Genomic DNA, 25,819 nt, shown 5'->3' with positions numbered 1-25,819 from the left:
TGCACAAGATGGGTTGGCTTACAAAGCTAGCAATGAAAATGTGGACTTGATACGGGGAGAGGGGAGGGAAGTTGGTTGGATGAATCACTTCACATGCGCCAGGATCAGAAAGCTGGACAGAACAGGATGGACCAACACAGCACTCATGGGATGTTCTACGGGAGCCAACATGCAGGCCAGCACACAGCAGAACCAGCTGGCTTCGTCCGAATCTACAGGTAAGACCCCCCACCCCAGCCCTCCACACCTTCTCCAAGGGGCGGGCGCGTGGGGGAACTTACCATTTATAGGCACTTTTAAGAAGATACATATCAGGAGAAAAGAGGAGGAGAAAAAGGAAACAGGGCATAAGCAATAGTACTGCGTGAATAATTACAGGTAGTTTTTATTTTGTGCTTTAATCTGACAGTTAAGTTTTCTATTCAAAGGTGGTCAGAGGGCAAAGCCTCAGTTCTCCCATCTCGTTAGGATGGAGGTGTTTGATTTAAGCACTCAATAACAAAAAAGGAGGTTAAAATAGTATCATAATTGCTCTTCATCCCCCATGAACCAAGTAATGACTAAATAAGTCGTATTTGCATTCGACACATTTTTCTCTTTTAAATTTCTTAAACAAGTCAACCAAATTGTACTGCAAAATTAATGTCAAAATTTGGTCAAATAAGCCTAAAGAGGCCATATTTTAATGGAAGACTCCTAGTAAATTAGATTAATGAACTGCAGAAATTGTAGCTATTAAAAAATGTCTTACGCAGGAAAGTGCTATTAGATTAAAAGAGTTCCACATTCTACAGGTTAACTCATTATAATGCTGAATCCCTTTTGCTGTTTTACGACTGAGGATGTGTCTCATCAAACAATAATGCGAAAGGCACTTAAAAGGAGAACATTAAATCAAAATTGATTTCAGGGATAAAGTATGAAAACATATAAGAAAAGGTATGTTCAATTAAAAAAATGACCAGATAGTTTATCAGTAGGGAGTTCAGCTACGGGTTTTGGTTTGTTTGTTTAAGCTGAGAAGTTTGGCTCCGAAGGAAATTTAGTTTAAGGGCGCTTGACGAACTGGGCCTGGCTTTGGAATCTCACTTCTATCTGCATTGCAAAGCACCTGGGATGCATGGTATGAGGGTGGTGCACAAGTGTGTAGCCATGTGCTGCTGCTGGAATGGTACCTGGATCACTACGACGTGGCTAAAGACACAAAGACAAAATAAAAAAGGTGGTAGTTGATTTCATGGCTTTTTTTTTTTTCATTTGGATTTGCTTTGAAATTCCTACGTTCCCATCTATTAGAACAGTCGCAGATAAACTGGGAAATGTTTACCAGCAGATCTACTCCTTGGCAACTGCCAAGTTCAGAGCGGGGTAGGGCTCCCTGCTGAAGCACTGAGTCCCTAGAGCGTTTAGCTACTCCAGCAGGTTCTGCTCTTTATACTAAAATAAATGGAACATTAATTAGTTTCTCCCCGTGCCTCTCTCTCATTCTTTCAGACTGGTACCTTTTGGGATGAATGTAATTAAATACCCTCCATTGTGGACTGATCTTCTCAACTCCCCCTAGGTGAATCATGTGGTGTTTCACATGGATCCACTGGCAACCCTGCGGTACTCTGACCCCAGGGTGAGGCACCCTTGGGCATTTCAAGACCACAGAACAGCCACCACTGTATCATCCCCCACGGCACTGACATCTTGACCTCATTACTGTGTGGACACATCTGAAAGCACTTAAATGTTGCCAAGGCCATCTAAGGAAGGAATGCTACTACCTAGCACAGAGACACTGCAGGCAAAACGGGTTTCTCGTGTGGTATCTGCTCTGCAATTGGGCCACTTACACTGGCAGAAGATCTTGATTCCATCAGAATTGGTGATTAATCAGTTTCCTCTGACTTCTTAAGAAAGAATTAGTACTGATAAAATACGTCATTTGTCACTAACTTCCTATATCTGCTAAAAATTACCCACCAATAATTTTTTAATTAAAAAAATTATGCCTGAGAGGAAACCAGAAATAGAGCTTCTCACTAAAAGTTCTGATGGTTTTCTAAGACCTGAGAATTCATTCTACTGACATTCTTCAATAAATTATCTTGAATTTTCAACAAACCAGTTGAAAAATCTTGAATTGGAATGAATGTTGTCTTGAGGGTGGAGAAGGGCCTACCTAGCTATCCATTTATCCATCCATCTAATTTTTTTTTTTGCAAGAAAATGATATAACGTGTACTAAAGCTTTATACATTAGGGCTGGGCACCTTAGCCCCTGACGATAAAAGGCACTGGTGGATTTAATTGTGCTAAGCTCCGCGTCCCCACAAAACATTTCTTCTCATCCTGGTGTCAATTATAACAGCACTATGCCCCCCAAATGCCAGAGGAGACATACGGCTTATCTTCTCTGCACGGTTTCAAGTGATAATCTATGTGATATACAGGTTCCCTCTGCACCCAATAACGTGGTTCCCAAGCAGCGCCATTTCTGAACATTGGAATGCTGGTACCAACTCAACACAGTAACAGTTATTTGTTGAGCTGGTTGACTTGCTTTTCACAACGCGCTTCATTTTTGCTATCTGAATTGTCTATTCGAGCGATTCTCTCTCTGCAAAGAAGCCTAACCAACTTTAAAAGATGTCATTAGCGTTCGTAATAACAAAGCCTCGACTTTAAAAGATGGTATTTGTTTAATAAGCTTATCTAAATCCTGCTGTGAAATCTGAACATTTTCTTCCCTCTGACAATGCACAGCACAGCTCCCCCCACTCCCAGCTCCCCCAAGGTCAGCACATCTACTAGAGGAATCACAGAATGAATGCCAGGCACACAAAGAAATATCAAATCTTCACCTATCAAGAGATTCTGCAAATGTCATCTGCATGTAGACTTCATTGTTCGGGTGCCTAAGATTAGCCCGAGCCCCTCACTTACGAAAAGGAGAAAAATGCAGCTTTCTTTCCCTTACAGTTGGTATTAAAAGGCGGGGACTTTGGAGGGTTTTGTTTGTTAGTCTTCAAAATAACGGCAATTTAAAAAATCTAGTTTATGTCCATTCTTAAAACTTCTGTCTGAGTTCATTTTTTCCCTCAGGCAACAAACTGACTTCATTAAGCCCAGGCAACGCCATAAGGGGAAAAAAGATCGCTCTCTATATAAAAAATGTAACAACTTAGAGAAAAGAGAAGCACAGAGATGTAAACCCTTGGAGCGAGAGGCAGGACGCAGGTGTCGCACACCTGAGGGTGGAGTCTGGCCGCGGCAGCGTCTTAGGCCCCTCGGAGCCATTTGCGTTGTGCTCCTTTTCGGCAAGGTTAGCGGCAGAAAGAGGACACAGCCGGGATACACTTGGGTCACGGTGTGTCTCAGAGGCCACGGCAGCTCCCGCTTGTTTAATTCAACCACATCCAGGTGATGGCACGCCTCCTCACGCTTCTTGTGCTTGGACAAACGGGATTTTTTTCTTTAACCCCCCCACTGGGAATATTTCCTACTCGCCATGCATTCTGCCCCAGTGGGCTAACATTTTATTTCATTTCCAGTGACATCTGACACAAGATAAACCATGTGATTAGAGTGTCACCGTGTCACTGTGCTGTCAACAACATCAGCTCCTTTGAGATGCCACAGAGTGACAGACACTGGATGGTGGGGGCAACCTGAGTGGCCCCGAGGAGAGGTCGGGGGCCAAAACTCTACTGAGATCATTTTTCTGCCTAACATGTGGCATAATTAGAAAATGCTGCTTTGGAAATTGCAGTTTTTAGTGCTTAGCAATAAGTGAAGATAATAAGAAGCTATTTTCACTTTCATGGCTGTCACATTGGACAGAATCACTCTTACAAGTGCACAATTGAGTGATGACATAGTGTATTTTTCCTTGGGATCAAACGTGACTTTAAATTCTGAACACTGGAGCCGGGATAGCTCATTTGAACCTTTTGGTGTCATTCCCAACAGACAGGCGGCAAACCCTTCTTATCAATGGAGACTGTCTGGAGAAAGTTATCTTATATGCCCACCTCCCATCCCTCCAGACCACCCACCACTCCCCTTGTCCCGGTTACAATCCCCGCCATCAGGCAAAATTAAAACTCCCGTCTCCTACACAGTGGCCGCGGACTTTCTAAATTACTCATGTAATAAACTGTGATAAAGGGAAATGTTCTCACCTAAAATTGCAGTTGGCACAAATGGGTCTGTCAAACATCATAAGCGGGTCAAGGCAGAGAAAGTAAAAAGAGAAAGAACAGTAAATGACGACGAAAGGCCCCCCAGCCCCCCCGCAGAAAGCCGCAGCAAGCGTTGGGCTACAGCACATCAGACACGAAGCCCCTCCATCAGCCTGGACAGCGGAGTGGGCGCTGGCCGCTTCCGGCTGCTACGGGGTCTCGGGGCGACGGAGAGATGGAACGTGGAAAAACCCGTTACCTGGGTAATAGGAGTTAGGCACCGACGTGCTCAGTGTGTTCGTTTTCATCGTAAAGGACGACGGTGAAGACACGGCTGTAAATAAGACAAAGGCCAGTCAGAGGGGGGCAGAGGCAACACCTGGAAACACCGCCCTGCACTCACTCGTGGGCACCGTGCCGGGCGCACTGCTGACCCAACCACGCCTGTGCGGTCAGCGCCGTCACTTTCCGCAGTCTCGGGGAGCTACGTGTGCTTTAGAGGACATGCCACCTTCTATCGCACACCTGGCCCCACAGCGGAAGGAAAAACCCCACAACCGCGGCCACCGTTTTGGATGGAGAAATTCATTAGATTTCCCTTTTGACTTCCAGCCTTTGCTTTTGGGATTCTGCAATCATGCTGAGCTGATTTTTTTTCCAAACAACTAAGAGTATGAGAATTATCTACACGTGGCTTTTGGAGAATATTCTGAATTTTTTTTTCATTTGCTAAACTCTCGCCTTCCTCTTACTTGGGATTTTCAGAGAGCTTTTCACGAAGCTGTGATCTGTTTCATGAAAAATAAAGGAGACGTTCCATGCACATTATTTTTAAGGTGAAACTGCAAGCCTACATTCTGTTCTGTTAGTCATTTAAATGCTTTTAAAAATGTCTATTTTTCTTCCAAATCTTCCTCTGAAACACTCAAGATTTAACGATTACATCTTCTCTTCCTCCTGTTATTAAGAGGTAAAGTCAATCTCATCCAGTTTGTCTGATTCCATTGAAAGTGGATACTTCTTATTTTAAAATATTTTTAAACTCTCGTCAACATCTTAATTGATTAGTGCTTTTAAAAACACTTTAATTTCATTAAAGTGTAAAGATAACTGATTTGAAAGTGCTCAAGTGCTCAAGCTGGATGTAATTGTACGTTTTAACTCCTATGATGAGTTAATGGTAGTTATATGATTAATTTGACGCTGAGTTCCTGATCAGGACACTAATGCCCACCTACATCGCTGCTTCACGGGAAGCACCACCACATCCCTGTGGTTCCTGCCCGACGTCTCTATTCTGACGACATGTTAATATACTTTCCCTCTCGTGGAGCCGTTCCCTTCAGATAACGTTTTCACCTGTGTTCATATTTTCAAACTGTATAATTAGTTAATGGCAGAACCAGAAACAGAGCACAAGCTGCCTGTCATTTATAAGTTCTTCTAAAATAGAGACGTATTACATTTAGAATGTATATTTGTGGTAAGCTGCCAGGTAAAAAGAGAGCAACTGATGAAGATAAGGACAAAACACCTGAGTATCTGTAAAACACGCCAGGGTCAGTGAGCATGACGCCTGTTACCCACTGACATGTTAGTTTGTCCGGTAAAAATGTGCAAAGCAGATACAAAACAACTATGCTTATTTTCACCTTTAAAACGTATTTATATATATTTTTATAAATATTTATTTTTATTTTATATATATTTTAAAATATGAAAATAAACTCATAGATTAGGAGCTTGGGATTAACAGATACATATTACTATATATAAGGCAGATAAACCACAAGGACCTACTGTACAGCTCTGGGAACTATATTCAACTTCTTGTAATGAGCTGTAATGGAAAAGAATCTGAAAATGTATATATACGTATGTATGTGTGTTAACTGAATCGCTTTGCTGTACACCTGAAACTAACATTATGGATCAATTACACTTCAATAAAAAAATAAGAATTAAAATTAAAAAATTAAAAATATATATCTTAAATACTTCTTTTTGGATAAAAATTAAACCCATTCCCACTATACATGCCTACTTTTCCCCCTTTTACGTAAAACTCCCGTTTGTTTTGGCAGACAGATTACTCTCCACTCCCATAAATGCTCCTGGGCTTATTTTAAAATTCTCCACCTTCGCTCTTTGCCCTGTTTCATTCCTAAAAGCTGCTTGCCTCCCACCCCTGAAAGATCTCAGATGTATCCAGACTTGTAATAGGTTTGGGGATGGAAGCCTAGTTGTCTAATGAACACCTTTTGATTAGTTAATTAATTAATTAATTAATTATTGCAGTTCAGTCATTTACATTGTGTCAATTTCTGGTGCACAGCACAAGGTCCCAGTCATGCATACACATACGTATGTTCATTTTCATCCACTTTTTCATTAACGTTATTATAAGGTACTGAATATAGTTCCCTGTGCTATACAGAAGAGACTTGTTTTTTAAAATCTATTTTTATATATAGTAGCTAACATTTGCAAATCTCAAACTCCCAAATTTATTCCTTCCCACCCTCTTTCGCCAGTAACCATAAGATTATTTACTATGTCTGCGAGTCTGTTTCTGTTTTGTAAATGAGTTCATAGTGTCCTTTTTTCCTTTTTTTTTTTTTTTCAGATTCCACATGTGAGTGATAGTCATATGGTATCTGTCTTTCTCCTTCTGGCTTACTTCACTTAGCATGACGATCTCTTGGGCCATCCGTGTTGCTGCAAACGGCATTATTTTATTCTTCTTTATGGTGAAGAACACCTTTTCTGAAAGCTTCCTTTCCCGGTAACTACGCTCCTACCCTAAAGGCATCAAGAGGGTATCGGGACAAAGTTTACCCTTAGGGTCACTCCCCATGGATGGGATTCAAGGAGAGTGGGAGGAGAATGGAACTCCTCCTGCTGTGTTTTCTCTACTGGCGGTATTGATGGGAGGCATCAAATAACGCCTCAGGGCAGGTGAGCCCTGGATGCTGACCCCAGCCTCGGCAGCAGCCCTCCCTGCGTGGGCATTTTAGGATTTCCATGGAAACATACATTTTTAAAAAAGTGAATGTCAAATTAAATTTCCTGTCCAGAGGCAAATATCCCCTGTTGCTCAAACGTCAAACGCCTAGAAACTACTAATGTAGATTTCTGCTCTTTGGGCAGATAATTCCAAGTAAATTTATTTGTGAGGAATTTCACCAGGAAGCAGAAGATTTGGAACATTAATGGACTATCCTGGAAGGCAAGAACATGTATCAGTGTGGTCCCTTTCATACTGATGTTCAAGAAATAACTGCTAGGACAAAAATTCTTTTTTCCTTTTCTTTTTTTTTTTTAAAACAAAAACCAAGATTTATTCCACTTGTTGCATTGACAGAAATTCGTTATAAGATTTTGGCTGTATTTTTCCTCCAGTCCATCTTATTTCTAACAGCAGATAATAAAGGTCATGCTTATTGAGTGTTTATATGCAGTTTTATCGTAATCCCCAATTAATTAATGTTTCAGTGTTAAAGTCATCGATATTGAAATGGCCTAATAACTTTAATTTCAGACTTAAAGGTTTTAGGATATATTTGTTGTTACTGAGATTTCTTTGCTCTCCCAAGATAATGAAACCTTAAGTGAGGACTATTACTATTTCTTGGGGACCAACAGATAAAATGAGAATAATTTCAGATATAAATACATGTAAAATGTAATCTTGGGAGATTTATTTCATCCGTATAGCTTACAGTAGGACATTATGACCTTTCAATAATCACAAACTTGGCTTAAATTCCACCTTCATCCCCAAAGAACTGGAACAGTCCTAAAAATCCTCGTTTTTAATAAATACCTATGGGACATTTGTCACTGATTTCATGGAAAGGTGGCTTTCATAGCGCTAAATAGAGCTGTGACAAAAATTCTTATCTTGTCTGTTGTGGGAAGGACTTCTCCCACCCAGCCCACACAAATGCATCCTAAGTTGCTTTATTTGGGCCATTAAACATATTACATATTTTTTTAATGAAAAATATATTTGCTACAAAGAAGCAGAGAACATTTTATAAAAAAAGGGAGGCAGTTCACAGTTAAACTAAGTTCCCTGGGTTCTGCCAGCTGCACCGAGGACGCCATGAAAGGGCAGAGGACAGTGGCCATCACGAGGAGTGTGTCTGGTGGAACTCCACACCAGCGGCCGGGTGTGCACGCAGATGAATGAACACACGGCCTCTGACCAGGGGCCACTGTGGACAGAAAGAAACAAGCTTTCTAGAAGCCTTGCTGAGTGTTGGGAAAGGCAGGCGCGGGAAGAGCGCTGACTACAGCGTGTGCGATGGGAGAGGACGCCGGGCCGGAGATGCGGCATCAGAACATGCCAGGTGGGTAGTCGGGCCGGCGCACGCACTGTCTGCGCGGGGTTCAGCCTCTCTCGCCAGAGACCATGGTTCTGTGCTTCTCTCCATCCCCGGCCTTATTTTTATTAGAAACCGAGATGCCTGCAAGTCCTTCCCCACGCGGTCCAACAGCCTGTGCACACGGATGTCCCACGGTAAGGAAACCTCTGACCCTGAACCCAGCTGAGCTGCGCCGCGGGATTTAGTGTTTAGAGAAGATCACTGGGGCCCCAGCACCTGCTCTTTTTGTATCTCACACAATCTGAGTAATTGTCAGCTTCCTAAAATAACGCCTTGGACCTGGATCGCAGGTGGCAGCGTAGGAAGGTATTAGCTGAGCTCGGCTGCCTCACCTGGCGTGAAATGTAAGCCTTCTTAAGTGGAAATATAGTTTAATGTATTACCTGCCACAAACAGCCCTATAATAAAGGCAGACCTTGTCAGCTAAACAAATGAACAATTAGCTTGTTACTGCCATTTAGCAAACTGTTTTCCAACAGGCTTCCCCTGTGTTAATTCCACACCTGGCTCGCACACAAACAGGAGCTAAACACCGCGAGGGAGGGTGACAAGCAGGCGCCCTCCTCTTGCGGGGGAGGGCAGCCTTGGTGCCGCGGCTCCAGGTCACTGCAGAAACGGCCCGCGGCTCCCTGTGCTCCCTGACCGGGCCCACGGCCTCCTACGGAGCTGCGGCACACAGGGACACCTCCAGGGTCGTCTAGGAAGGGGCATAAGAATGCTGTCGGGGCGTTCTGCTGCCTAACCACCCCACCCCCTCACCCCAGCACTACCGGGAGCCCTGGGGAGCCGGGCGCCGCCCGGGAGCCGGGGACGCGCGTGCACTCACATCTCCCGTTCAGGTTGTGCGTGTCCATGAAGGAGAAAGCCTCGTCGCAGCTGGTGCCCTGCTCCGCGTAGCTCTTGTCCATGGAGCTCACCATCACCGTCATCTCCTGCCGCGTGCTGCTCATCGTCTCCTTCCGCTTCTTGGCCAGTTTCCTTCGGACAAAGAGTTCATTATGTAGACGTGCAGGCGGATACAGAGTGCGAACCGACCGACGATCGGGAGTCACTGCTATTGAGTGAGTGGTATTCTTCCGTCACACGGAGCGTCAGGTTCTCTGACAGGTGCAGAGACGCAAGGAGAAAATACATTCATTGTCCTCGACAAAACCCTCAGTGACATTAGGAACACGCCTTTATGCTTCTCCTGCTAGGAGCTGAATTAAAACGGCCCAGGACCCAGGTACCACACGGTCATAATGTATCTACTAAATTATTTTCCACATTGCTGTACTCAGGGGCCAAGAGTCAGTCCCCCTTAGCAAGTATTTGCCAAGCCAAACTGAATCCGAGGAGTGAGTCTAAGGGGACAGCTGCAGAACCAAAGAACACACCTGCCGCGGGGTGATGCCAGCATAAACGGAGCCCTGCGCCAAGGGAGGCGCTGTGACACTGCCTGCGGGGGACAGAGACCGCTGACGGGCATATCCAGAAACGTCAGGTGGCTGTGACACTGGGCCAGACCCCAAATGAACCCAAAGCAGTTCCCCCAGTAGCAGAAGGTAAAAAAAGTCAAATTACTGGCTTCCCCGCAAAGTTTCATAGAGGACTGCGTCCCCAGGCCCTCTCCCTTGGTGAAAGAGACGCAGAAAGGACTTGGAAGGTGGCGAGATTTGTAATTCCTTTGGAGACAGTTTAACCCTGGCCTCTCCATCATGCTCACGAACCACCAAAAGCTCATAATCTAAAGTCACAGAGACCCGAACAAAAGGCATTAAACCTAAGGGAAACTGACATTCAAATACCCAGATAAAACACACTTTTCCAGCTCTTTAGCACCGGAGGTTGTTTGACGCATCCAGGGCAGACAAGAAGAGAATTAGAGACGCTTATGAAGAAGTTATAAAGTGAGAGGATCTAAGAAGACCATGGCATCGTAATACCCAAGACACAATGTCCTAAATATTCTAATTCTGCTTAAGCACTTAGCAGCGCCTACACAGGAAAACAGCAACTATTTCTAGTAAATCATCTTGACGCTGACGGACTAGGACACAGCAGAACTTGAAATGAGCCACGTAATCAGAATCACCCCCCATTAGGTGATCACGAATGCAACGGGAGGCACTGACGACGTCGGACCATGTGGATAACCTTTATTACCATTTTCAAAAGCCACATAATCCAAATGCTTCCTCGCCTGTAGTTATAATAATCTTTTAATTTCATCCTTGGAAGGCAGAAGGGTTTCATTAATAAGTTGCCCTTTTTATTGCTAAAAGTTGTTGGGAAAAAGATACATTTTCAAACAGAGAAATGAAAATGAGCTATGACGTCTATGCCAGTGTTAAAGTTGTAAAGGTTTTGAGCAGTAAGCGGGAATGGTTCTTCGGGGCACCAGAGTGCAGACTCGGATCATCCTCTCCAGAGCCGCCTTTTCTCCAGCCAATCATGCTAGTCTGAGAGGAGCGTCTGGGCTTGGATGTTCTCAACAGGTGTTTTGGACAGAGGCAGTCCCAGCCTGAGAGCCATAGTTACAGTTACAATAGTTTGCTCTGCACTTCTGAGTCCGCCAGCTCCCTGGAGAAGCATCCTCAAGCCGGGTCTCCCCAGGAGCTCTGAAGTGAAGGATTGAGATAATGAGTGCCATCATTCAGGCAAAACATCCCTTTTTTGCTGGAATTTCTTGGATTTGCTTTCGACTGATTTATGCAGATAATTGCCTCCAAGTTCTCTTTTGTTCTGCCTACAAAGAGAGATGCAGTCAAGTTCGCCAGACTTCCCTCTTTGTCTTCTCTTGCTTGTGTTCCTCTAATCCTTATAGGTTAGGAAATGACAGTCAAAGTGTCACAAAAAGCTAAGCCTGTACTGGACAGATCTTTCTCCTTTCTAATCCCCATGCGTGTGGACTAGCTTCAGTGATGTCATGCTACACATTTCACTGCTGATCTTCTTTAAGCACACAAGAAGCCACGAAGGACCTGGGAGAGTGTGCTCAGACCAAGGAGAGGTCCAGTCAGAGCTCTCCAGCTTTAAGCGCACGTCCATTAAACACATACTCTATGTCTGTGAGCCTTCAAAACGCAGCTCACAGCCCTAAGCAAGCCTTCCTGCAACAACCTCAGCTTTTAACTGCATTTTTCCTCTCCTTAGATGCCACAAACACAGGTGTCTCACGAGGGGCCAGGCAGGTCCTGGACATGAGTGAAGGAAATGTAAGACAGTAAGGAGTGGTGGAGACTGGATGGAGGAGCACAAGGAGGGGACGGCCGCTCCGCTCCAGAGGACTGATGCCTCAGGGAGGTCCCAGGCATCATTAATTTCGGGAGAAACCAGAAATCCAGATTTTATGGGAACTATTTGAATTCTAAGTATTGTCAAATCATTCAAAGCAAAAAATTTAAAAAGACGATGTGGCCAAAACAGAGTATTCTCTGCTCTCCACTAATACAGCACTTAGAAACTTAACTGTGTTGGAAGGGGCAGGAGTGGAAGCTGACATGCAATGCACACATGTGTGCTGTACGACTCCAGTGCTATGATATTCTGGGAAGACAGACCTACAGAGACAGTAAGAAGGTAGGTGTTTGCCAGGTGGGGCAGGAGGGGTGACTACGCAGAGCACAGAGGACTTTTAGGGCAGGGAAGCTATTCTGTATGATATTAAATGGTGGGTACGTGTTATTATTCAGTTGTTAAAAACTAAGGCATGTGCACCACCAAGAGTGGACCCTAATGTAAACTATGAACTTTGGGTGATAACGATGTGTCTTCTGTTGTAACAAATGTACACTTCTGGTGCAGGATGTTGACAGAGGGGCAAGCTGTGTGTTGGGGGTGTGCGGCAGAAGGTGTACACAGGCTCTCTGCTCTCCTGTTGAACTTTTGGCCTGATTTTTGCTGTAAACCTAAAACTGCTCTAAAAAGTAAAGTCTACTGAAAAAACTGCAATACTGCCTGGGACAAAAAATAGGAGGGAGAAAAAAATGAGTTATAGCGCCAAACTTCCACTAGCACAGAAGTGGAGAAGGAAAGAAATGTGGAATGAATTCAAATTAGAAGGACGGTCCTTCATGCTTATTACATTCCAATAGTTCTCTTTTTTTTCTTTCCTGGCATGAAAACACAACACGAGGAATGAGGGTGAGGGGAATGGAAGGAAACTTCCTGGCAAGTTATTAACGATGTGACAGGAATGAATTAGCACCAGTAAAATAAACATGACGCACGATCTCTCCATGGATGTGTCCCGTGGAAGGAGGAGATGTGGGACACACGGCGGCCAGTTAGGGGACCACGTGCAGCACGGCTGGAAGGAAGGCAGAGGTAACTCCTCCTCTTCTTTCCCTCCCTGAATCTGAACTGAGTGCCGCCTGTGAGAGGATGGGGGTGGAAGGGCATGTTTGCCATGGGTACCAAGCAGATTTAAGGGGAGGAATCCAAAGGTCAACCTCAGTGCGGACCCTAGTCACACTCCTGGTTGATTCCGACTCAGGATTATGGGACATGGTTCACCAGCGAGCATGACCGGCCCCTCCGCCCCATTGCAAGTCCTGCCATGTTGGATGATGCTGACAAAGATGGCAACAGAGGAAGGACTTGGTAACACTGACCTGAAGATAAGTTGTTGGCTATACAAAAAGTGTCCTCATTTTTAAACTATCTGTCATTTAAAATTCTACAGGGATGGTAAAACTTGAGGCATTGCAAATCTCAATGAAAAGGCAAATGACTTTCTGGTTCTGGCTTCCACCATTAATTGTGTGCTTTGGTTAATTAAGGACCAGGGCAGAGGCTGGACTGAAGAAGAGGTATTTAATTTTTCTCCCAGTAGGGGTGAAATAATTACTGGTTGAGTCAAAGAAGTTATTTGGCACACGTTATACCAAACTGCCAAGATCCAGCTGAAAAAACCAAAATGAAGAGGGGGCTGTCCTGCTGAAGATGGATCTGTGAGAACTACCAGATAATGTTGTTTTTAAAGGTAAAATTTTAAGGGAGAGAAAAAAAAATGTCCCAACATTAGAGCAAAAGATGAAGCACTACAGCAGCAAATGGAAAAACAATGAAAATAATGACCACAGAAACTTCCTTAGGACCGCAGGGGCACCAGGCGCGTCACGTTCACTAACTCTCCATTCTCACAACAGCCCAGTGAGGAACCTGTGGTTGCGAGCCCAGTCTTAGAGAGAGGGAAACCGGGGCGCGGTAGTGCTAAGTTGCCCAAGGCCACGTGGCTAGAGAACTCTAGACCTCTGGTGTTACTTCCCGTGTTGAGATAAAACATCTTCATGAGACTGTGATGGACATCGCTAAGCAAACTTTATTGGTTGCTTAAATCCGGACACAAAAAACAAAGGCTAGTTTACTTTGTCAGTTGGGACTTTGTGGGTGTTGACCAGAATGAGAACGTTCTAACGTTGCTGTTCATGGAATCACCACCACCACTTAAGAAACCACTCCACCTGTGTCTTGCAGACATAGAACTATGGGGCGCATTCATCACCCACCCCATTGCCTCCTGCTTTTCACTGACTCGTAAACATGGCGATTGCTAATCACAAAGAATAGTTCACGTCGAGACAAGCCAGGGCTTTGATCTTTGTTGGGTCTCTGTTTCAGAGTTCACCTCTTGACCCTGTGATGACATGAAACGACAGGCCGATGTGGCTGAAGACAGGCTGGGAGGAGGCCTTAGACACCGGCCTTCCCCTCCTGCAACGGAGAAGTGGGGGCAGATTTTATTAACATATCACTCAAGGCTTCAGCTTTATTTCGGGTGACCTTATACCAAAGATGCCCTAGAATGTTCCATGGACCAGTCAGGGTGTCTGCAAGGAACACACACCAGACAAGGGACGCAAAGAACCCTGTGGATCTCTTAGACAAGTAGCTGCCAGGATCTCTCTCTGTACACACGTACACACGTACACACAGAGACAACTGTATTTCATGTTGAAGAGGCTCAAATAACAGTCATGTTAAATAATTAAAAATTATTAAAACAATTAAATAATTAAAAAATTAGTCTTTCTCCAACTTGAAAGGTTGAAGAAATATCTGGAAAAGGTTGACCTTCTTTTAAAAAAAGCTGCAACTGCATGTATCACAACCCGAGATCACTTCCAAACCATGATGTGCATCTGCTGCATGACTCCCTGACGATGACAGTCGTCATGAATTACAGCAAAGAAAGGGCTTGGGATTATGTTATTTACAGCAAGAAGACGAATGGACTCACAAGTTAAATTCACATGTGGGAACAAACATAATTTCAATATCCTATGCTTCATTTTGGGAACTAGCAGCATTAAGAAAAGAACCTGCTGTTTTCTGGAGGGGCCTGAGCACCTGCAGCTCTGACGGTCGCGGGCTAGACTGACGCGAACTTCCCAGCGCTGACTTCCGAAGGAACCCCTCCCTGACAGCACGCGTTTCCCAGGGGCAGCTGAGAGCCACCGCTTTGACCTCAGCCAACAGGCGTTGTGCTGTGCTTCTGGCCAGTGTCAGTGTCGCTGAGTGAGGGCGGGGCTTTGCCTCTTTTGTGTGTTGGATGTCCCTGTCCTAGAGCCGGACTGGCGTGTGACAAAACAGACATCTATTTGTTCCCATTATTTCAATTATCTGGTTAACCATAATACATTATTTCCTAATTATAAAAAATATAGGAATAACGTAACTGTGTATGTGTGTGTGTGTGTGTGTGTGTGAGAAAAAGAGAGACAGAGAGACAGTGACTGATGGACATTTGGAGACTCGAAGGCTCCTAGGTCACTACTTGGATATGACGTCCCCTCTTCATGGCTAAATCCTGTAGCTTTTCAGCTTGTGGAAAGAATGAAAAGGATCCTGGGATTGAAAACATCATAGGGATACAGACGTTTTCTTTTAATTTTTCTAAGTGATACAGAGGCATTTAAAAAATTTTTTTTCTTTTTCTAACTTGAATTTAACATTATTTCCTTGGAGGAGAGGCCATTGGGTCAATCATGAAATGCATTTAATTATCACTCTCCCTCACTTTCCTACCTGCTCGGGCATCTTCCCCATCTCCCTAGGTTATCTTTCCTACCAACCAGTAATTCCTTACGAGTCCAGCTTTTCCGCATTCCCTCCCCTCTGACCTTTGTCTGGCCCGGAGGGTGAGAGCTCCTGTTTGGTAACTGTCAGATGAAGGTTCAAGCTGGCCTCCTCTGAAAACAGAGCCTGTGGCAAGGACCCACCCACACACATGCTGCTCGCCAAGAGCCACCCGCAGACACAGCCCTCCCAACAGACGCATCTACCACTCGGGACTAACTCACAGCTCCTGTGAGCACCTACATACTGTCCCAGGCCAGCCGAAGGGTTTTAAACATTATAAGAGAAAAGGCAGCAGTGAAAGTAATAGACACAGTGTCTGTCATCCTTAGTCATATTTTGTTTAGTTTTACTTCTCCCATCAGGGTGGTATGAATGCAGAGGGACTGAACCAGCAATGGCACAGGAAAGACGAGGTGAGGACCATCCACAACAGAGCGGAATGGAAGCAGAGTGACATTTGTGACAGCGAGTCCCTGCTCCTCGGCTGCTTATGCTGAATTCTGCTGTGTGCACATTACGTTGAAGTTTAATGGTTTCAAAACTGTCACTCTGCTCAAGACTAAACTGGTATATTGTCGATCCTCCATCAGACTATAAATACAAGTGAGAAAGAGGAATTTTTAATGCATGTCACATTGGAATCGTGCCTCCAGTTTTCTCTTGACAGAGTTTGTGAAGCTCCCTAAAAAGTTGGAATGCCAGCTTAACAGAAACAGAGCAAGCCGCTGGAGTGCAATAAACAAGAACATTGTGTGTTCTGCATCCAAATTTCAGCAGTGACTTGATCTTAAAATCCAGACGACCCCTTGGGTATGCAGAACTACATACTTCAGAAGCTCATAAACATATAGGATGGACATTTTTAACAAACTCACTCTATTCCAAGTTTAAAATACAGCTGCGGATTGATTTATTCAGGAGCAAATACAACCTGTTTCTTTAGGGGCTCTAGCAACCTGCACGAACACAGTCACTGAAAGAGACTGCACAGGAAACACCAGCTTTAACCCAGAAAGAGATGTTCCTCTGTGCTTGGATCCAGGGTCCATTCATAGACACAATGGCCCCTCAGGGACGCCCACCTCTTAACCTTGGAACCTGTGAGCATACGTGATGTCCCAGAGCAAAAGAGAGCTAAGGCATCGCTGACTTTAAGATAAGGAGATTGTCCTCAGTTATCCGGGGACCAGATGTAACTACAGCGCATCTTAAGTGGCGGAACAATAGGTCAGAGAGAGGTGGTGAGGGGACGGCGTAACTCGTCCTTGCTGGCTTTGAAGATGGGAGTGGTCTCCAGGAGCTGGAAGAGGCAAGGACACAGGTTCTCCCCTGGGGTCTCCGGAAGGGGATGCAGTTGTGCTAACACCTTGGTTGGAGCCCAGGGCGACGTGCCGGACCTCTAACTGACACAACTGTAAGTGAGTCACTTGTGCTGTCTTTTAGCCACCAAGCTTGTAGCAGTTTGTTACGGCTGCCACAGAAGACCGACACAGCTAGTGTAACCAGAGCATTTAACCAGCACCCAGGACTGTAATGTTTCATCACCTACAGGCACTCCCACAGTCATCTGACTGACTGGCCTTTCTACAACACATATTTACCTACCAACCGCTCTCCCAACCCAGGCCTTCATTTTTTTATTAATCTATTCTAAACTATGGTCACTTTATTGTCAACAACACCTTTTTCCCTGTGGAAAAATATAAAAATCACACTTAAAAATTTTAGCACTGATTCTGAATTTGTAAGTTTCTCTTTTTTACAGATGAAGCAAAGCAAACTGGATTTATCTTAGTAATCTGGAACAGTGGTAGCGAAAGGTTTTTTACTCATTATTGGAAACGTGAAAAGCAAATCATCTGGCCTTCACACGCTGTTTATTCCTTATGTATGGGGGGGAATGATGGGAAACAGAGGAATTTTTCTCAAAATTAAAATGCAATCTCAAAAGTAACCCTAAAGTTTTACTTAATCATCATGTTTAACAACTTGTGTTTTCCCATATACTCACCAACACTTGATATCGCTTAGGAACGTCTGCCAGTCTGATGGGTGAAACGATACACTCATATTGTGTAGATCTGCACATATCTGATTATGTGTGAGGCTGAATAGATTTCAAAGATTACCCAGCCCTACACTGCTGTTCTGTAAGCTGCCCATGTATATTTTACATCCATTTTTTTCTACTTGAGTTTGTCTCTTCTTATTGATGTCTAGGTATTTTTTATAATTAGGCTACTAGTGCCTGACATATCAATATTTCTTCTAATCTAGAGCTTGCTTAAAAATTCTGTTGATGGTGTCTTTTGGTAAGCAGAAGCGTACGACTGTGTCCACGAAGGCTGAGGGCACTGCCTACCCTGAGGTTATAAAGCTATCCTCCTACACTTCATTGTACCCGGCGGTCTTTCTCTTCCTAGTGACAGAGACAAAGGGATGAGTTAGAAGCCGGCGTGTCAGGCCCGGCAGACAGAGCAGCAGACAGAGGGGTTCAGGGTGGTGGTGAGCGTAGTGGGTGTTGGGCTGGAAGCAACCAGGTCCAGTGGGCACCCCTGCACCGGACAGTGTTCTCTACATGCCACTGTCTGCTCAAAAGCCCCCAAGGTTTCCTGGAGAAAGGGCCGGCTCCAGTCTGCGGGTGAGCTGAGAACACCCTGCTGCACAGGGGCGCTCCCAAAGATTTCCAGAGTCATGTCCAAGGAACACAAGAGACAACCTGAACGGGCTCCTACTGGCCAAAGATGAGATGCCCTGAACACACAGATACTTGTTACTGCAAAGCGCTCACACATACTAAATACGCAGAAATCCCTAGGTCCATAACGGTACTACTGGTTACTGGATCAGGTCATTATGGAACCAGTCCATTCTGACACCGGAAAACAAAGGGAATGAATCAAACGTTGATCTCAAGTTTCCTACAGGAACTCTGTTTCAGAGTAACCACACAGAGAGCAGAGAGGACACTTAATACATGCGGATGGAGTGACAGAGTTAGGATGTCACCGTCTTGAAACCCCTAATAAAATAACAGATCGAGGCAATCATCATCAGTAGCTTAAAAAGCCATTAAGGGAAAGGCTGAGGTGGAACTTTGTAACGGATGGATCAGGTTGGCAGCACGAACCCCCGTTAATTCATCTGAGCCTCCCGACACCGTGACACAAAGTGCAAAGTGCTGCCGGGACGGTTCTCGCCGACACTCGGAGCCTGGACCCGATTCGGCGCCAGGTCACAGGAACCTTAAATGACACACCCCGTGTGCATCGGCCCCGCTCAGAAGGCGGGATTTTCCACAAGATGGATAGCTTATTCCACAATAAACGAGGGAGGGCAGAATGCCTGAGTCTGGGTTGTGAACGAAGACGCACACCTGAAAGTCAGGAGACCAGAACAAAATCCAGGTCTCCATTCCTTTAGTTCATTTTTTCCAATACATTTCGACCAAGCCCTCCTGTCTGACAAGCTCAGAGTCAGAACTAACTTTCATTGGGACAACTGGGTTTTCTGTGTTTTGATGGAAACTCATAGAAAAATTGAATTGAGATGCACTTGCCATCCGAAGCCACCGGAGTGACAGTTCTGAATGGAGTTCAAAAGGAACAAGAGGGCTGATTTCTGAAAACAGAAAGATAGCTTGCCTTTTAATTGCACATTTCATCCTGAAAGGGGGGTTTTCCTTCCCCTCATTAACTGTCTGTCCCCTTTTCTGATAACTGAAGAGTCACATGATTTAAATAAAAAGGGAGAAACTGAGCCAACTCAGGTGATAGTGTGTGATTTGTAGGAGCAAATAACGCAGACATGAAAGACACTTCCTGCAATGTACGACAGACTTTCAAATTATCTTTCTCTAACTAATTAGCATTTTAGAAAAATTGGGTTTAATCACTGAAGAAGCCATCTGCTTATCTGGGCGCTGTCTGCAAATGGCGCTGGCAGCCTCCAGGGGCTACGCACCCAGCAGGTACTGCACTTTCTCTTGATTTCTGAAGAAAGAGAAGGACCGCCCCCCCCACCCCTCAACTAATTCAAACACAGCGAATCTGTGCCATGTTCTGGGGTTCCTCACGTCCGAGAGTTAAGGGGGGTCAGACACGTGCAGGAGGGATTCGACAGCTCCCCTGCATGTACTACACATACAGAAGAGATGTGTGGCTTTGTGTAATTTATAAAACACCCACCCTCCTCCTCATTAAATGGCACGGCAGCAGACACACAGCGACATGTGACGTAAGTCGCAGTTTGCAGACTGTGTGAGGCGTTGTCTTGAGCAGTGTGAGCTCGAGCAGTCTTGAGTTAAGACCCCTGGGGGTGGAGGGAACAGCAAAAATGGCCCAAGCCATCCTCAGTCACAGGCAGGCTTCCTTCTCACCCCTGGAACTTTGGGTTGTCTGGTGGCTGTGTGCAGGGAGGTACTACTGTGAAGAGTCTGCTCCCTGAGTCACAAGGAGAACATTCAGCCTTTCATTCTCCCATTGATGGAGAGAGCTACAAAAATCCCACGAAAAACGTCCGTACTATTTAAGACTTAAATTAAGATGGATAGAGTTGAAAACGACTCGCTACAATGTCCACTGGAAAGATGGGTTGAATTTTGACCCAGCAATTCAAGGCCACTGAGTTGAAGCTCCCTTAACATTTCATTCTGAGAAAACAGAATAATTCTCACAATTACTATCACATGGCTGTGCATTTCAGCGTTTATAACTTGTCAGCCAACTTTTAGCGAAACACATGGGGTCTGAGCTGCCTATAGTGAAGCTCTGGAGTCATTCTGTGGAAGGCTTTGGAGGGGAAGCTGCAAGGTTGAGATATAACACTTGGATAAGAAACATCATGCCAAGCAGGGAATAATAAAACAGTGAGCACATTTTAGGAAAACGGATTTTCCATTTTCTCTTATCTCTGTCACCTCCGTCGGTCCCTCCCTCTCCTCTGTCAGAGGAGTACTTGTTAGTTCACGGGGTAAACAGCAACAACCAGAGGAGACCGCCCACCGCCTCCCCTGCACAAACTCCGCCAGTTCTGGCCTTGCCTTCCCCACTGCTTGCTGGGTTTTTTTCCTGACTCTCCCCTGACAATTGTCCCAATGGGACATTTCCACATGGGGAGTGCCCCAGTGTGGCCAGTGAGAGCATCGAGTATAAATTTCTTAGCTTTTTCAAAATAGCAAAAGAAAAATGAATCCCTGTGTGTGTGTGTGTGTGTACAACGAAAAACAAGAGTATTTTATGACAAGCTGTGCTATTTTCAAGGATTCTGATAAATAAATGGCTTGCATTACATAATGTCTGCATGCCCCCAAAAGCAAGTTGACATGCATATTGAAAAAGAATGACACAGCACTCAGGATATGATATAAACCGATTAGAACCAACTGGGCCCAAGATGGTGGAAGATTCGACTTCCAGTAGACCTTGAACCTCATTATATGCTCATTGTAATATATTAGCTGCTAAATGACACACCCACGGGCGCCATGACAGCTCTGAGGCTGGCCATAAAAGGCCAACAGTGGGTGGGGGCCCAAATGCAGGAAACCCCTGCCCCTTCCCCAAAATAGTTGGAATAGTCCTCCTACTTGTTAGCACATGAAATTACCCAGTCCATAAAAACTAACCACCCCCGCACCCCGGCCTGCATTCTGTCTTTAGAATGTGTATCTCTCTAAATAACCTTGCTTTCACTTTACTATGGCTCAGTCTTGAATTCTTTCCTTCACAAAGCCAAGGACCCTTATTTGTGGGGCGCATCCCAAGGGCTCACCCAAGACTTGGGACAAGACCATCCTTGAGCCCCATTTTCCTGCAACAATTTCATATCAAAACGTGCAGTTCTTCTTGGGAGTAACCTACTGAGCACACCATGTAATGCCTCCTCCAGGTGGCAAAAAGTGAGCATGAGATGAGAACCTGCACAAACCCGAGCTGAGGAAAGACACACTCTCGGGAGGCAAGGCTGCCATCACCGCCCCGAGAGGCTACATCCAGTTGCCTATGAGGTGAGGACTCCCTGGCTCAGCGCCCCTTCCACACCCTGAGCAAGCCAGAGGAAATCCTGGCTTTGGTCATTTTTGGAAAGTTTTCCTCTTCTTGAATGCTAAGAACGGAGGGACAGTGCTCTTTTCCCAAGGACGGGTTCCCAGTGACCTGGATCCTGCTTATTGTTTGCAGAGCATCGCAGATCACGCTGTGATTCCAGACAAGAACCGCCAAGAGAAACACCAGGGTGGGACCATTCCTCAGTGCTTTTCCTCTAAACCCACAGAAAACTCTGGTGGCCTCTCCTGACACTTCCGTGCAAAATGGCGAAAGTCCAAGACAGGGAAAAACGAGAGCCGGGAAATTTCCTTCCCACGAGCACCCCACTGCCCCATGCACCGGCTCCCCAAGTCCCTCCAAAATGCAACAGTTAATCGGCTGTTTATTCAAAACCACCTACAGAAGTTAATCGACAGTTATCAACTAATTGAGTGTGGCTGCGGTGCCGTCACCTCATTCATCTTCCTGATTCAATTTAACCCGCTTAGTCCTCCACACGGTGCAGTGTCCCGCTGCTCCCAGTCGCCGGCTGCAAGAAAGACCCCGGAACAACAGGAAGCTAATAGTTTAACTGCTCCTCTAAATTTGTTTGACAAAACTGACATTTACTGCGTTCGGTCATGTTGTGGGTAATCTGCAGTTTACCCCTGGGCGGGCCTTAGATGCCCATTTTATTTACCTCTCGTAGTTAAAAGCGTAATTAATATTCCACTCTGTAACAAAGATTAGAGATTTGACAAACATTGTAATTTAAATTCTCCATTATGGCAAACATTAAAATCAACCATCTTCCCCATGCCCCACTGCGTAAAGGACACGTGTAGCTGTAATTTAACTTTTTAGTTTTTAATACCGCAAACTAATTTCTGCTGTCAGTTTAATGAGCTGGAAAACACAAATCTTGCTGCTCTCCGTGTGGGCACAGGCTCTGAGAGATGAATCGAAGAGGGGGAGCGCAGCGGTTTCTTTCAGAGCACATTTCTAAAGGCGCCAAGCAAACTGTATGGGTGTAATCTAGCCGGTGCCACAGGATGCTTGTGCTGTGGGTTCCGGAAACCATTTTAAGCTTAAATAAAGCCTTTCAAGAGAGAAATAAAGGAATTGCTCTGGAACTTTCTGAAGTAAAGGTGTGTCTGTGTAAGGGACTCATGGAAATACATGCAGATACTGACCACAAGCAAAAACAAAACAACAACGAAGCCACAGTCCTGTGGATTGAGGCTCTGAAGCGAGCAAGGTGGTCGTCTGGCCGGCCACCAGCGACACAGAGCCCTTTCCAGAACACTACCGGTGGAACGAGGTGGCCAGAGGCTGGAGTCCTCCGAGAATCTCTGTTCTAATTCATGCTAATTTTCACTGAGATCTCAGCTTCATAAATTTTATGTGACTGATTAAAATTATTGTATGTGCAATACCTTCAGGCAGCTGAAATGGCTCATTAAACAAGGAAGCTAGCTGGGAATTATCAGTAATGTAACACATTTGTATACTCTGAATTTGATGTCTTTAGAAAGCAAGGAGGAGGAATATTTAAGTCCCCTCCCCCCTTCCAAGCTGGGCTCAGGAGGGAACGGGAGCAACGCCTTGATCTCAAAGAGGCTGCGGCGTGCATGCGCCGAAGCCCCGACGTGCCGACTTCTGCAGAGGCGTCATCAGTCACTGCCAGCCTCGATCTGCTTCCCCTATTTTACACTCCAATCCCAGGAGGAAACGTATTCGCTGCTGCAATTTCGGGCTAAACCAACGATAAAGTGATGCACTTCAGAAAACGGCAAGCCTGCACGTCCCCGCGTGGACGGGCGCCTCACAGCCCAGAGAAATGCATGTGTAAATATGATTAACCGCGCCACAGCATGAAAGGGGAGGGACGGATACTCCCACGGCAGAAGGCTTCCAAGTGGCCCGAGGGCCAGACAGTCCACACAAAGCCGTGTCCCTACGCAACACCGGTGGCTGGAGAGAAAAGCCGGCCAGCCCCTCCCGCGGGGGCGCGCACGAGCCTCGTCGCCCGCTCTGCAGCGCGAAGCCGCCCGCCCTCCCGAGCGCGCCGCCTCCGCTGCCGGGGAGGAGCTCCCTGGGAGCTCCTGACGGACCCCAGCAGCCACCAGTTCACCGTATTTCAAATGAAAGTCTTTGCCAGCTCTTTGTAAAAAAGAACATCCCCTTCTACGAAATGCCTGTAATTTGCCTCAAACTGCTTAGGCCTGCCCATGGAAACAACATGTCACTATCTGACTCAGAGACGGTCTGTAAGCCAGATGGGCAAAAAAAAAAAAAAAAAAAAAAACAAAAACAGAATCAAAACAGACCTGGTATTTAAAAAACAACATTTTGGAAAAGAGTAACTGAATGAGAGACTTAACCTTTCAGAAAACAAAACAAAACAAACCATCCTGCCTCCAAACAAGAAAAATGATTGAAAACAAACTAAATCAAGTACATTATCAACAGGATTACACGGATTCAGAGAAAAAGTATCAGAAGGAAAGAAGTCAGCAGAATGAGCTTTCTTTACCTGACAGGGTATCAGGAGAGTATGATAGCAGGTTTCACGTATCTGAGCTGCTGCTCTGTTCTCTGTGGCTCTAGAAATGAAGTGCTGTTTATTTACTGAAGTCAATTAAAATGGGCTACCGTGATCTCTTTTCAACCACAAATTCTCTTTATTCAAAATGGGAGGGCACCTACGTTTCTAGTGCCAAAACTCTGACGTCCCTGGGAGAATTTCAGACGCAGAGGACTGGAAAGGCCAGACAAACCTATCAGGAATGAGCACAGAGAGAGAGATCTGGGGTCAGAAATAGGAAACCAAGGTCAAGTGAAAGATGGAGCACAAATAGGGGTTTTCGCAACAAAACTAGTCAACGTGAAGGAAAATGAGGATGAAAGCCGGGAGATGGGGCGCTCTCCTGTGAGGAGGAGCCAGCCCGTGGCATGGGCTTCAGCCGAGGCGAAGTCATCATGGTTCCTGGGAGAAGGGAGAGGTTACCTGAAGCACGCTGTGTGGGTTACATAAAGGTTCCTCCCAGCCTTTCTCATTCAGAGCAGCCAAGTTACTCTGCAGCGCAGTGAACCAAGTAAGTAGCACAAGGTAGGACTTGGGCGAGGAATTAGAATAAAGAGAGAAAAATTGAGCCTTAAAATCAGACAGGCTTTGAACAGTCGTCTACATAGCCAGACACGTGGGACAACGGCTCTTAACAGGCCTAATTCCCGGAACAGGGGAAATGCGTCAATAAGCATCTTCTCAAAATTTTGGGAATGGAAGATCTCGAAAAGCTTCTATCAAGCAAGAGGTGGTAAATGACAGTTAGTATGTAATCCTGGTTATTACTGTGTTAAAATATGATTATGCAGTTGATGGCCCATTTATGTGGCACTTCATTGTTACAGTTTTCAGACTGGAGACGCCCTCTTTTAGGGATGTCACAAGTCACCTCTCCCCACTGCTTTCCATTTGTTCCTCAACCATGGATTTTCCTAACACATGATTTTTCAGAAGCCTAGTTCTGGTGGCAGGGCAGGTATACTTTTAGAGCATAACTCTCAAATTTCATTCTATTTACTGGGATCAATGAGTTGGTCAAAATGGTGCTAGTCACAGAAAATCAAGCTTGGTCCTGTGAAGAAATTTACTTAAATCATTAACAAGGATGTCCTGAATTTCATATGAAAAAATACAAACCAACTAGTGAAAACTCAATTAAAGGCAGCATTTAAAAGTTCAAAGAGACAGAGTCACTGCGGATAAGAAGAAAATTCAACTGATAAAGCATAGAACACTAAAATACACAAAATTATCACTTAATGCAATCTGCTTTTCTTTTGCCATCCTGGATAATAACCAAGTCCGTCTCTTGACAACAAGTTAATAATGAAACTGGAAACAGCCGTCGCTCACACTTCCAGAGCTGTGGTCCAGAAACTGGTACCCAACGTTACTGTAGGTTAATGGCATCACTGGCTCACTACAAATGCACCACCAGACAGAAGCAGACCCTTTACAAGACCTTTTCTTACAGAAAACCAGGGATCATAATGTCACCCAGTGACCACAGTCAGACCTGCCGTCTGCATGACTAAGAGCCTGCGCACACCCTTTGTGAGGGGCTGTGCTCTCAGGACCCTGGTTCCTGACGAACCG

General features: G+C 45.1%; 1 protein-coding gene across 6 annotated transcripts in view; it reads right to left on the bottom strand.

Moving 5' to 3' along the window:
• The window catches only part of PTPRM (protein tyrosine phosphatase receptor type M), a 643,552-nt gene that overhangs the window by 116,645 nt on the left and 501,088 nt on the right, over positions 1 to 25,819 (bottom strand). For 4 of the 6 annotated variants that reach the window (XM_072949242.1, XM_072949243.1, XM_072949238.1 and 1 more), the window contains 3 exons: positions 9,390 to 9,541; positions 4,432 to 4,506; positions 4,173 to 4,199 (listed from right to left, as the gene is read on the bottom strand). In XM_072949242.1, coding sequence (XP_072805343.1) covers positions 4,173 to 4,199; positions 4,432 to 4,506; positions 9,390 to 9,541 — 254 coding nt within the window. The remainder of the gene's footprint in view (positions 1 to 4,172; positions 4,200 to 4,431; positions 4,507 to 9,389; positions 9,542 to 25,819) is intronic. The other 2 variants (XM_072949239.1, XM_072949241.1) reach the window with 1 other exon arrangement.

Source organism: Vicugna pacos, chromosome 24 (genome assembly GCF_048564905.1).
Source record: "Vicugna pacos chromosome 24, VicPac4, whole genome shotgun sequence".
In the NCBI taxonomy this organism is placed as follows: domain Eukaryota; kingdom Metazoa; phylum Chordata; class Mammalia; order Artiodactyla; family Camelidae; genus Vicugna; species Vicugna pacos.
Note: the sequence above shows the minus strand (reverse complement) of the source record. Positions and strands in the feature narration are given on the sequence as shown.